This window comes from Cheilinus undulatus, linkage group 5, assembly GCF_018320785.1.
Source record: "Cheilinus undulatus linkage group 5, ASM1832078v1, whole genome shotgun sequence".
NCBI lineage: Eukaryota > Metazoa > Chordata > Actinopteri > Labriformes > Labridae > Cheilinus > Cheilinus undulatus.
This window is the reverse complement of record NC_054869.1, coordinates 41,007,461-41,021,054: the sequence shown is the minus strand read 5'-3', so window position 1 is coordinate 41,021,054 and position 13,594 is coordinate 41,007,461. Positions and strand designations below refer to the sequence as shown.

At 37.9% G+C, this 13,594-nt stretch overlaps 1 protein-coding gene across 2 annotated transcripts; it reads left to right on the top strand.

Moving 5' to 3' along the window:
* Positions 1-208: 208 nt before the first annotated feature.
* gkap1 (G kinase anchoring protein 1) lies at positions 209-12,390 on the top strand. Of its 2 annotated transcripts, XR_005991865.1 has the most exons (13): positions 209-348; positions 698-959; positions 5,180-5,338; positions 5,559-5,636; positions 5,925-6,063; positions 6,166-6,194; positions 6,586-6,747; positions 7,311-7,397; positions 8,712-8,775; positions 8,905-8,975; positions 11,448-11,525; positions 11,711-11,806; positions 11,933-12,390. XR_005991865.1 is itself a non-coding variant. In XM_041786534.1 (12 exons), exons 2-12 carry the CDS (start codon positions 711-713, stop codon positions 11,972-11,974), a joined length of 1,158 nt encoding a protein of 385 aa, XP_041642468.1. In that variant the 5' UTR covers positions 209-348; positions 698-710; the 3' UTR covers positions 11,975-12,390. The 2 variants fall into 2 exon arrangements, 1 of the variants encoding a protein (XP_041642468.1); XM_041786534.1 differs by lacking the exon at positions 11,711-11,806.
* The last annotated feature ends 1,204 nt before the right edge of the window (positions 12,391-13,594 follow it).

Genomic DNA, 13,594 nt, shown 5'->3' with positions numbered 1-13,594 from the left:
CATGTCATGACAACTGAATAAACTCAGTGCTCAGAGGAAGAACGGTGCAAACTGGTTACTCTGTCTAAAAAAAAAATCTTTACCAATGAATTCCCCACATGCAATTTCAAACACAACCACATAACCACTAGTAAAACTTATTTTCTCCCTCTGAGCAGCCGTCTCTTTAAAGAGAAACGAGTCTTCATCCTTTTTGGTCCTTCCGGGCTTCTGTATTCAGTCTGTTAGCAAACCATCGGTTACTAACGGCACCTTTGCGAACAGGTGAAACTATTCTCTAGCAACTTTTCTTGAGAATACTGCACCTCCCAAATAAACCAGTGACTGTACCCTAGAGAAACGACCACTGTGAGTTTCTTTACGTGTTTTTGACTGTCATGCATAACTATTGCTGCACTTGTTTAGGAGCTAACAAACCCGGCTAAGCGTTAGCTAGGTTAACTTGCTATGAAATACTAACTGCGTCTGATACTAGACTAATAGGAACGGAAGAGCTGAAATCACTGTACGTTTCTCATCACTACAGGTTATATTGAAGGCGCATGTATGTGATTCTTAATATAGAGCTATTGGTTGAGACACAGCTTTCCTCTTATTAGGAAAGAGACTTTAACTGTAGGCTAACTTCTTGATTTATGACTGGTTTCAAGTTATTCTGACTGTATTTTCCTTCACGTTTTTCATTGTCTTCATTTAGTTTTACTTTCACAATGGCGTCGTCTGCGATGATAAATGTCCCCACCACCGCCTCCCGCTTCGCCCTGCTCCAGATAGACTCGGATTCGGACTCCGACGCCTCTGATGCGGGAAAGACCACCACCAAAGGAGGACGGGAAGCCTCTGGGAAGCCCCGGCAGGGAAAGACAGGAGCAGCCGGGGGGAAAGGTGGTCAGCTAAACGACAAGAAGAAAGACAAGAAAAAGAAGAAGAAGGAACAGCAGCAGAGTGAGGCAAATGAGGTCAGTGACAGGAGCATCTCAAAACAATCAAACACAAGGATGAAATCTCGTCGTGACTTCTTATTTATGTAACGCTGAATCGAGATTGTTCTCCTCTGTGGTTTCATTTCATCTGAAAGGAAACCATAGAGCATGCTGCCAGGTTAACACAACTGATTTCGTGTGTTATAAGAACCTCACAAATTAACTATAGTGATATTGTTTATCAGTATTTTTCATTTGATACAGCACACCAAAATGTATGTCTGTTTCTCATGCTAAACGCCTTGGTAACCAGAATAAAAGCATTTATTATTTTAAGCAAGAAAGTTGGGCAAGTAGTTACCTACTAGTGCATCAAAAGAAAAACAGAACTTCATGAAAACGTTTTTTTCCCTGTGATTTTATTCAAGAAATGAAACTTCCATGTATTCTAGATTCATCGTATACGAAGTGAAATATTTCAAGACTGTTTGTGTTTAAGTGTCAGTGTCTATGGCTTACAGCTCAAAAAAAGTCCTCAATTCAAAATACTGGAATATCACAGAACATCAGTTCATAAAAGGATACAGAAATGTTGACCTTCTAGAAAATGATACTCATGTATGCACTCAGTACTTGGTCTGACTCATTTTGCAGGAGTTACTGCATCTGTGCCACATGGCATAGAGCCAGTCAGCCTGTGGTGCTGCTGGGGTGTTATGAGGCCCAGGTTTCTCTAATAGCAGCCTTCAGCTCGTCTGTGTTGTTGAGTCTGGTGTTTCTCATCTTCCTCTTGACATTTTCCCAGAGATTCTCTATGGGGATCAGGTCAGATCAGTTGGCTGGCCGATCAAACACAGTAACACCATGGTCAGCAAACCAGTTCCTCACAGTTTTTGCTTCCCTGTGGGTAGGTGCCAAGTCCTGCTGGAAAGGGAAATCGTTGTCTCCGTAAAGCTTCTCAGCAGATGGAAGCATGAAGTGCTCTAAAATCTCCTGGTAGATGCCTGACAGCACTGACTCTGAATTTGATAAAGCACAGTGGACCAACAGCAGCAGATGAGATGGTGCCCCAAACCATCACTGTCTGTGTAAACTGGAAACACTGGACTTCAAGCACCTTGGATTCTGTACCTCTCCAATCTTCCTCCAGACTGGGACCTTGATTTCCAAATGGAATACCAAATAGACTTTCATCTGAAAACAGGAACTTGGACCACTGAGCAACAGTCCAGTTCTTTTTCTCCTTAGCCCAGGTGAGATGCTTATGATGCTGTCTGTGGTTCAGAGTGGCTCCACACTAGAAACACGCCACTTGAAACCCATGTCCTGGACACATCTGTGTGTGGTGGCTCCTGATCCACTGACTCCAGCTTCAGTCCACTCCATATGAAGTTCCCCCAAATTCTTGAGTCTGCTTTGTTTGACATCCCTGTAAAGGCTGAGGCCATCACTTTCACTGGTGCACTTTTTCTTACCACACTTTCCCTTCCAGTCAACTTTCCAGGAATACGCTTTGATACAGAACTCTGAGAACTGTCCAGTCAGTCCCCCACTATTGCAGTTGCATATACTGAACCAGAATGGGAAAATGAAATGTCAGGAAACCTTTGCAAGTTGGACTTTTCCACAATATACTAATATTTTGAGATAGTGGATTTTGGATTTTTGTGAACTGTAAGCTATAATCCTCAAGATTAAAACAAAAAGTCTTGAAGTATTTAACTTTGTATGAGATGTATCAAGAATACACGGAATTTTAACTTTTTGAATTAAATCACAGGAAAAAGTAAACTTTATCATTATACTCTAGTTTTTGAGATGCACTAGTACTCATCAACATTATGTATTTTTCTGGAAGGAGTCCCATCAAGATGCTTTGGTTAAAATGTTTACATCATAGTCAATTATTCTATTTATACTTTAGTTGTTGTAGTTTAATTGGTAGCACTCAACTACAACAATGAATGATAAAACACACCCATTAAAAAAAATTACCTCTGTCAGCCACGAATGACAAGTTCCTCAGTCTTTTTGTCCTGCATGCTGGCAGGCTGAATCTGCAGCTGGACCTAAGTAACTAAGGGTGCAATCACACTGGGTCCATCCAGTGGCTCACCATGCAAGCTCAACCAGGCCAGAAAGTTAATTTTTTTTTCTTGTAGGTCTTAAGAAGCTTGACTGGGAGTCATCTCAATTGAGAATAACATTGAGAACATTACTGCAATCTTACTGACTCTGTGACTTATTTTGGTCAGATATGTCAAATCTGTGTTGGGTCCCTGTGTTTGTGTATGAGCAGCTTTTCTGTGCAAAAACCCACCTCCTCTGACTTTGGCTGGGCCAAAGAAGTTTATGTTGCTTGAGCACAGTATGGAGCACACATACAGTACTAGTTCAAGAGACTGGACTTTGAGGGTTAAATGTGCTTGGACCAAAAAGTATGGATTGCCTAATGTGAGTGCACTCTGAAATATAAATAAGGGATGACGGGAAATGCTGCCTGTGCTATGATTTCTAATCAGATGGATTTAGTTAAACAAGAGTAAAACATTTTCATTAGTGTTTTCAATATTACAATCTGAAGCTTTATAAAGAACGTATACATGATGATTAGCATTTCTGCATGCAGCATCAGCTTGCAGCTTAATTTATTGTTTATTGATCATCGTGTAAATAATACTCATCCTGGGATATAAAAAATGTTCTTTGAGCGTCACCTGTTTAAAAACTGTCCTCTCTAATTTTAATCTCTTATACGATTCAAATCTCATTTTTTGCAAGTTTGAACTGTGCTACTTTTGAAAACAAGGCATTTTAAGAGGTTACATTTATGTAATTACAGACTTTTTAAATTTACAGACATTTATAGTTGGTATCTTTTAGCCCTTAGGTATCCCTTTAAATGGCTACACACATATGTCCCTCAGGGTCCTTTTCTGTTCCTACTTTGAATGCTAAAACTCATGATTTATATTATTTTTTAGAACAATTTTAGTTTTTTTTCTGTTGTCACTTCCAACTCTAACCATGACATAGCAAATCTTTGGTCATTGTCATGATTTTATGTGTTTTTAACCCTTTTAATGCCAGTTTATTTAATTTCCAATTCAGCAGATTGAGATATTTTCCATTAAAAAATGCTGACTGGATTTTTAAATTACTATCAAAGACGGTCACAAATCATCAGTTACCACCAACGTCAAGTTTTACGCATTTTCATTTCTTTTGCAGTGTCCAGAAATTAGTGGAAATTATGCAAAAGAGGGACCCCTAGGAAACATTTTGACTCCTATTTTTTATGGTTATATTCATAATTTGTTTTTGTTTTTATAATTGAACGATTTAATTTTTTAAAATCACCTCCATTTCTCATCATGACATCGTTTGAAATGCATGATACTCTTAACTTTTGACTTTCTCTTGGCAGATTTTTGATCAATGGGCATTGATGTGATTTGGCAGCGCATTGAACATAAACCTGCAGTATATCCCCAACGAAGCACGTTGGAGTGGTGCTTCAGCGATGCAATTTCTCATATCTAACATGCTAAACCCCAGTTTATATTCATATCAACACCCACAGACATTTTTAATTTCACTTCTTTATGCCTTTATTTCACAAAGCTATAGAAAATGCCACTGTAAGTGTCTTTTAAGTGCCCTTCGGATACACGCTTGATCCAAAAAGGGTAATGGCGCCATCTAGTGGTTTGCAAGTCTAAGGTCTCCTTCAAAATTGCATCACAGATAATGGCAGCAACAGTGATACATGGTATTGCAAATTTGCAATCAAAATAAGCAATTATAATGGGTTTAGATTTTTGTATGCACAATAACAAACAGGTCAATGTAATGAATTGGCTTGAAAAATCTAAAATGAGCAAAAATACACATATTGGTGCAGTTTCATGTCAGTCGCATCAACAGAACTTAAACTGGTTCAAGAATTCCAAAACAGAATGCAACGAATTTGCCTCAGTATACCTAAGGGTTAAATATTAGTTAGATATGGTTTCCTGTATGAGTACACTAAATTAATATGCTTGAACTTTAACTATTCTGGAGCAATTTAGAAAGCACCATGTGAAAGGCCTGACTGGGTCATGGGTGAGCTTTTTTATTCTGTGACTTTGATTAGATTTATGTACACACAGTATGGGTCTGTACAGCTATTTATGGTGCAAGACAGAGTTAATAATAGTAGCAGTGATGGTCATATCTAAACTCAGCATTTTATTTTGATTTCTCTCTTTCAGTTACGTAATTTGGCCTTCAAGAAGATTCCTCAGAAGTCGTGTGCCCCGCCGCCCTGCATGACGCTGTCAGGAATAGCCAGTGAACTCCTCAGTCCTGCAGCACAGGATCAAGATGTGCCTTCAGAGGGGTGGCAGCAGTGGAAGCAGAGGGACGAACAGGTAAAGAACAATGGCACAAAAGAAATGTTCAGATTGTGCTCTCATTACAAAAGAAATGCCTTTGACAGCTTGTGAGAGCTAATTGAGGTGCGAGTTGCCTTTCTTTGATGAAACTGCATGTTACTGATGTGTCTAATTTGACAGACAAAGCCAACCCTATGTCTCCAGCAGGAGTGCTTCATAATCGTCCTCCTGGTCTGTGTTTTTTCTCCTGCTGTAGATAACCACTGAGCTGTATGAGGCAGACTTGGAGAAGGCCTTGATTCTAAGTAAACTAGAATACGAACAACAGAAACAGGTAAATTTTCTACACACTTATGTAAATATAATGTTTCTAATTGATAAAGTAGTTACTGAACCTTTTAAGAGAGAGGAAAAGCTGTTCACCCAGCGTTGAAGTTTTTTGTCTCCTCGAGTCTGCACATTTATGCATGCTCACTGTTTAATGTGAAACTCAGTGGACTTGAGATGAAGATAAACAGAGAAAAAACAAATATTGTCTAAGATTTCAAATCACCTTATATTCCTTTAAATAATTTATTGTATGAGAAAGAACATTGATTTAGTTTTTGTTTAATACGCTCAGAACATCAACACAAACACATCCTCACCGAAGTCCAGAGGAGGGAAAGAGGGTGGAGGGAAGAAGGACAAAAAAAAGAACCAGCAGGGGAAAGACAAAAAGACTGTTTCACTGCAGGACTTCCAGGCTGAGGGCAGCACAGGTGAGAAGCACTAATTATTAGCTTCAAAGTTTATGTGCTGCAGCCTGTTTGTTGACAATGTTGCAGAATTACATGTATGTCAGTGTTTTTGTGTCTTTGCAGAACATTTGAGTAGAAAACAAGAGAAAGAGGTAAGAAAATCCTTGAGAACATTTGTCTTTCTTTGACATTAATCATAAAATTCTTCTTGTATCAGACACATTTGTCCAATTAGGATTTCTTGCTCTGTTATGTCAATACAACACAGATACATTTTTTCGTTTTATTTAGCCAGGTTAGTCTCATTGAGATCACAGATCTCTATTTCAGTGGTCTGACCAAGATTGGCAACAGCACCAAGTTTCAAGAGCAAAAACAGTCAAAACTCATACAGTACACATTATATAATTAGGTAAACAATGTTAGTTATTATTATATAATATAATATTATTTTCCTACCTGTGAAATTTGCATTTTGTTTGTTAAACTGCCATGTATGATGTATTATTTGCAAGTTGTAATATAGACCACGTTCTTTTCCAGGATGCCAGGGCATCAAACATAGTGCTGGGAGTGGGACAAGAGGAACGTTTTTTCAATAAGCTGGAGGATGACGTCAGTCGGATCATCCAACAGGAGAAGAGACGCGAGCAGTACGCAAACAGCCAGGGACAGGAAGTCAACACCTCTACAGAACACGAACCGGTGAGGAGATGGATGGAAACACGCATATATGAACAACCTAATCTCTTGGCTGTTTGTATAAATCAGGACAGATTTCTTCTGAAATAAACCTTTTGTAGTATTTATGAAAACTGTTTTTTTCTGAATGCATTAGTAGAAAATATCAAGAGCACATGTATAAAACTGAAAGCCTAATTTAGATTACCTTTTAAGCTCAAGGTTTTAAATTTTGGGGTTTCATTTCTGTTGTTAAATTAACTGTTAATTTGTGGTCAAGGTTGACAACCTAGTTGTACCAATGGACATCTGTTCAGTATGCCATTCACTGAAAAAAAAATCTGGAACTGATTGTTGATGTTGGTGATGGGGAATAGTTTAAATTGCTCTGAAAAGGTCTTGCCCTTTTTTCCTATTTGCTAAAAAATTCCTGATATTTCTTGGCTCACTTTCTGGTATATCAATGCTACTGTGTCTCTAAAATTAGCATCACTAAAGTAATGTTTTTAGTTTCTTTACTTATAAGTTAGTTGCACAGCATAAAAGTGTCCTAACTCAAGTCTTTCGTCCTTCACTGGCTTTTTTAGGACCCCCGAGCAGAGCAGCTGAAGTACGAGCTGGAGAAAAAAGACCAGGAAATCGAAAAGCTAAAGAAGACCATTTCACAGTGGGAGGTTAGTGGTCAGAAGTACTTTTGTCTGACATTTATGTTTTCACTTGGGATCTGTAACTTTATCCAAGCTACCAGAAATGTGCAAAGTTAATGTTTTATTCATCTTTAGGATGAATAAAGAAACCCATGTATTTCATTAGAAAAGCAAAGGATAGGAGAGTTGACTGTGTTGTTGTGACCATGCTTTTAAATATTTTTTTCTGAGAATCAGAGGGTTGAAGTGACCAATTTATATATTATAGTCTAAAGCACCTCGATATGCAATGTATAAACAAATGTTTTAAGCTTTATTGATGGTTTTATGTGCAGGAATTTTGTAAATAAAAATAGAATGGTCCTTGCAGAGGAACAGCAAGGACATTTTCACATCATGGACATTGTTGTTCTGAGTGAGCTGGACTTTTTAAAAGAAACAAGTAAATCCTCATAGAACACCACAGCTGACATGGCATGTTTCTTATGGCGTGTAAAATTGTGGTTTCGCATTTTCATGTGGACAAAGATGCTTTTTGAGAACATAGCGTGTGTAGATGGGATTACTTTTGAAAGAGGAGGAGAAAAACTCATACCTGTCATACTCTATGGACTGAGGATATAACTTGGATTTATAGCAAGTTGGCTGAGACAGTTTCAAGAGACGTTGCACAAATACTGCAAACCACCAACTCCATGGATATGAATGTCACTTCAACCACATCTAGGCCTGTAGTCAACCAAAGAAAAACTTGGTCGACCAAAATCGCGCCCAAAAAAAAATTCACCTTGCTGGGGACCAGCTTAATCCATACAGGTTCCTTACTGCACTGCACCTGTTTGGTAGTCTAAATGATCCTAAAATTAACATAACAAGCCTTTTGAAGCATTTATACATTTTCTTAGGCTCAACACATCGTACTTTAAAATTAATTAATAGAGAGACGGTCAGCGTGCACCTGCCTTTCATCTCTGTGATCCCAGCGCGTTAACTCTCGCCAACCAGAGTGATCTTGGTCGGACAAAAGCTTTTCGACCAAACACTCCACCAATCGAATGGAAGCTGTCAGCCAAAACCACATCCAACACAGACTTGATTTTTTTAACTGTAGTGCTGTTATTAATGGCATTTTACTCAACCCAGATTGAAATAAAAACAGTTTGTGGGCGCCAGTTTAGCTCAGCAGGTAGAGCAGGCCTCTGTGCATTAAGGCTACAGTCCTTGACATGCATGGTACAAAATCAAATCCTAATCCCATGGCTGTTTGAAATAATTATTTCCTGTTGATTCTTTGTTTAGGCTTATTCCTTGTACTTTGTTTTTCTTCTGATCTTCTTTCAGGTGAAATACAAAGAAGTGAAAGCACGAAATTCTCAGCTTCTGAAGATGCTCCAACAAGGAGAAAGTGAGTCAAACATTACCAGGAATACATTTCATAGCTCTGTGCCCTATTTTATTTACCCTTCTCTCACCTCAATATGACTTTGCTCTATTGCCTGATGATTTCTGATGTGTCTTTTTTCCTCTCCTTTAGTGAAAGACAAAGCAGAAATCCTTCTACAAGTAGAAGAGTTGCTACATATAAAAGAAGAATTGTCATCACAGGTGAGTGGGATTGGGATAAAGACAGAGAAAACATATATTTATGTAAAGCCAAGCTCAAATCAAAGATTAGCAACACAACAATACCATTTCTGAACGTTACTGGGGATTGTTGCAGCTGTCTGAACTGAGCCATCACTGCTCAGATCAGGCTGTCTGGTGATGTTGCTTGTGATTCACTTCTACAGTTCCCAACAATGTTTTTGCTGGGCGTTGCATTAGTGTAAATGGTAAATGGAAATCTTGTTTCAAAAGGCTATAAATGTCTACAAATCGAGTAAAATATTTGATTAGATAAATCATATTGTGAATTTAGGAGATTATTGCATCTTTTTTCTATTGTAACATGAAAATGTCAGTCTGATAAATACTCGTGTCTCCATCATCTGTGCATGTATGCAGTACGTGCGGTGCTATACGAGCTAACACATGAAAAATTCAAGGCTGTAGAAATTAAATTTGTCTGTGGAAAAAGTATCATGGTTTGCAAACTGTTTTTGTGTGTTTATGGGTTGTGAAATTTGGCTGCAATGCCGTAATGGTGATAATAAAAGAACTACTTATGAGCGGGAATCATACAGGCTGATGTTACACATTGTTAAGATGACAAAGATACAGGAAAATACAGGGGGAAAAACTTTAATGTAGACACAGATTTATTGCGCAGTAACTTATAAAATAAATCGATTTGAACTGAGTGATTGTGGGAGTTGCTACAGAAATGCATTGTCTCCCCCAGTTGCAGCAGTGTGAACTGATGGGCTTTTAGAATGATGCAAGTTTTAGCTTGTCTCGTCACAAATCTTTGGTCTGAACGGGACATAATGGTGATTTCACACCTAATCTGTTTGGTTTTGGTTAAAACATACTGAAGTCGATTTACCAAGTTAGTACAAGACAGTCTGGCTGTAGACCTCAGTTCTCAGAGGTAGAAACCCTTGCAGACCACGACTGTGAGATGCCGCCTCTGTCAGGACGGAGATACACACTATAACTTTGAAAATAAAATTGGATTAAACTTCCAGTGAGGGTTAAGGTAAGGGTTAGGATGACAAAAGTTAAAGCCAAAAACTTGACCTGCTCAACCTGATTTCAAAGCACTTACTAAAGCCAAATAAACAGTCTGCTGACAGGAAAAAGCTTGTCCTACATGAAAACATTCTCACACAACTAATGTTGCTAAATCTAATGCTAACAACGCTACCTTATGTACATAGATAACCTAGCTACATAGCTAACATAACTAAATCTGAGGCTAATGAAGCGACATTACCTATGTTGATAACAAAGCTACATTGCTAATGTAGCTAGATCTAAAGCTAACAAAGCTATGTTAGTGACATAGATAACATAGCTACATGGCTAAATCTAATGCTTCATTAGCTATATAGATAATATAGCTATATAGTTAACATAGCTTATTAAAAAACTAGCAATGCTACACTGTCTACGTAGATAACAAAGCTACATAGCCAACGTAGCTAAATCTAAAGTTAACAAAGCACCATCAGCTGCATGGATAACATATCTACATAGCTAACTTAGGTAAATATGAAGCTAATGAAGTTATGTTAGCTTTTGCTACATTTGCTTTAGGTTTACATGCATAGCTAAATCCAAAGCTGTTGACTCTATTTGAGCTTAGCCTAAACTTGCATAGCTAAGCCATCCCACCCAGCACATCATCTGTTCCAACTGCTACCCTCAGGAAGATGGTTCAGGACAATAAGAGCCAAAACTAACAGACTGAAAAACAGCACATATCCCAGAGCAGTTTCAATAATAAATGATAATTGCACCGAATGGAACTGCGTACAATTTCGTTGTACCTGTTTACAATGACAATAAATTATTCTGATTCCGTTAGGATGAGGAGAGGGAAATGGTCAGTGGCCACCATCTGCAAAGCCTTTCCTTTCTAGGGGTTGTCTTGCTAATTGCCTCTCCTTTCCAACTGTTGTCTGTCCCATATGAATAACAGCAGGTGAAACTGATCACAATCAGTGTTGCTTCCTAACTGGGCAGGTTGATATTCCAAAAGTGTGATTGACTTGGAGTTACATTGTGATGATTGTCTTACCTTTTCTTTTTGAGCAGTGTATTTAAAAAAGAAAAACCTGGGGGGCGTCTGAGATCTGTTACCAGTTTGTTTGTTTCATTTTGGTGGTGTGAAAGATGACCATTGAAACCTAGTGCTGACTAAACCACCACACCAAGACTACTTGAAAAGGTGTCTCTTGAACCACTGTTATTTGGATTATGGTGCATTTACTTTTACTTAGAACATGAAACAATTTCCATCTCGCCTGCAGGAAGCATTGCCTTTTTTGTTTAACCAGCTACCGTAGTCGGTAAAATATGTTAAAAACACAGGCATAGCTGATTGAGGGCTGAGCAAATGGACTGCATGTGTGAAAATGCCATAAGAGGGACAAGTTTGTATATTAGTGTATTTTAATGTGTTTTTTGTTTTAGGTAACATTACTACATGGTGCCCTTGAGCAAGAAAGGTCTAAAGTCAAAGGTCTGCAGTCAGAACAACCTAAACATCAGGTAAGATTTCAAATATAACACGTTCATTCACTCACTTACTTACCTCTCATTAGTGTACAGTAGTGTCTCATTACATTTAACCCTGTGACAAGTCAGGATCCATTGTATTGCCTGTGTGTTTGGATGATGTTGGTGTGTGCCTGTGTGTGTATTTGCTTGCATCTTCATTGTGTCCCTGTTCACAGAAAAAAGGGAGGCAGAAGAGAGAACTGTAGCATAAGAAAGGCCCGACATAAACAGCTTCTGCTTTATTGGTATAGCCAAGTGAGATAACAGAAATTGTATGTAGACAAGCTTTTGTGCATAAAATTGTAGCTGTTCCTTTTCCCTTTTTAATGATACAACTTTGATTGAGACATATTGTTATGTGTCACTAATCATGTACATTTGACTTCTTTTGTCAACAGGGTAACAAGAAAGGGAAGAAAGGCTCAGAAGCAGATCTATGAAAGTTTCAGAAGTTAATGTACGATCAAATGAATGAACAAACAAATGAAGAAAACATTACCAATCACAAGCAGGGTCCTCTTTCTTCTTCTTCTTTGTTTTTTTTTTTTAGCTTGGACTTGATGTCAGCATAAAATGCATGCTCCTCATACACTCATAATACACTCCAGGCAGGGAAAAAAGGATGTTTAACACAACTGAACAAGAGTCTCAGAAGTTCTCAGAATGTTAATTGTGTTCAAATGGTTTGACGTACAATGCTGCCCTCTGCATGCACAGGTGTGTCACTACATCTTTTGTGCTGTTGAAGGCTTTGTGCCTGATCTTTCTTTGGATTTAACTCAAAATTGACAGATGTGAAATGTACGTTTAGGTTTTCTTTTCAACTGTTAAGTAAATAAAATACTTTTTCAGTGAAATTAGTTTTTGGTGTCTTGTTTAAAAAATACTTCAGAAAGCACTCAGGATCTTATGAGATACACTTGTTTCATCTGTCTATCAAACTTAGCTCCTGTAGTTTGTTTAGAATAGTTCACCCTCCTCGATAATAGTGTTTCACTTTGGTATGGAAGCTCTAAGCTGACATGCATCCATGTATTTTATTTATTCTGATTTTCTGTGATGAGTAATGCTCTTTTAAGACATCTGAAGATCTCAAGATATTTTTCTTATTTTCTAGTAATAACAAGCATGTTTCCTCATGTCTCCTCATTCCCCACTAGTGAGCAAAGTTAAGCCTTTTTCTATTGCTATGTTTGTTTTGCACTTTAGAACGTTGAGTGAAGGAGATAAGCAAGTCAAGATCTCAAGAAAACAAGTGGCATGAGTCACTGTTGGAAACCAGAGGGAAAATAAATTACAAAGCATGTCTGTGTCTGGCTTTAAGACCTATATTCTAGAAGAAATCGCAAACACACATCCATACTTTGGATAAACTTGCTGCTTCATGTCATGAAAAAATGCCCAAAATTTAGTTATTACAAAGTATGGAAGCCCTGTGTGGTCATGCATTAATACTTAATATTTTACTCAGCTTTCCTGTGACAAGTAAATTTTGGTTGTTTTTAAGAACTCTTAACCCTATCTCAGGATAACAGTACTTGTTTTCTGATAATAGCATTAATTTCTTAAGTTTTGGGAAAAAAAAAAAACAACCTGAAATTAAAATATTGCAGAAATACATCTTGATAAAAACATAATTTTCAATCTCAAGAAAATAACAGTTTACTTGTCATTACAGGAAAATCGAGTAATATGAAATTTAAAATGCCTATATAATCCCCAGACCCAACAACAACATCCCCATGGTGAAGTGTGGTAGGGGCAAGATCATGAAAAGGAACAACCTGGTCCTATGTGAAAAAGTCATTACCCCTTAAACCTAACAACTCGTGAAATCCTTGGCAGCAACAACTGCAAGCAAATGTTTAGGATAACTGGCAATGAGTCTTTCACATCACTGTAGAGGAATTTTGGCCCCCTTCTCTGGAAAATTGTTTTAATTCAGCCACATTGAAGGGTTTTAAAGCATGAACAGCCTGTTTAAGGTCATGTCTCAGCATCGCTATGAGATTTAAGTTCAAAACCTTCATTGAGGTTTTCTAACCCATTCAGAGGTGGAC

Excerpts from the sequence above, each read along its gene's own strand:
- gkap1 (XM_041786534.1), top strand. The coding sequence starts at position 711 with ATGGCGTCGTCTGCGATGATAAATGTCCCCACCACCGCCTCCCGCTTC. Across the intron at positions 8,776-8,904 it reads GATGCTCCAACAAGGAGAAA|TGAAAGACAAAGCAGAAATC; the intron begins GTGAGTCAAACA and ends CCTCTCCTTTAG. Across the intron at positions 8,976-11,447 it reads AAGAAGAATTGTCATCACAG|GTAACATTACTACATGGTGC; the intron begins GTGAGTGGGATT and ends TTTTTGTTTTAG.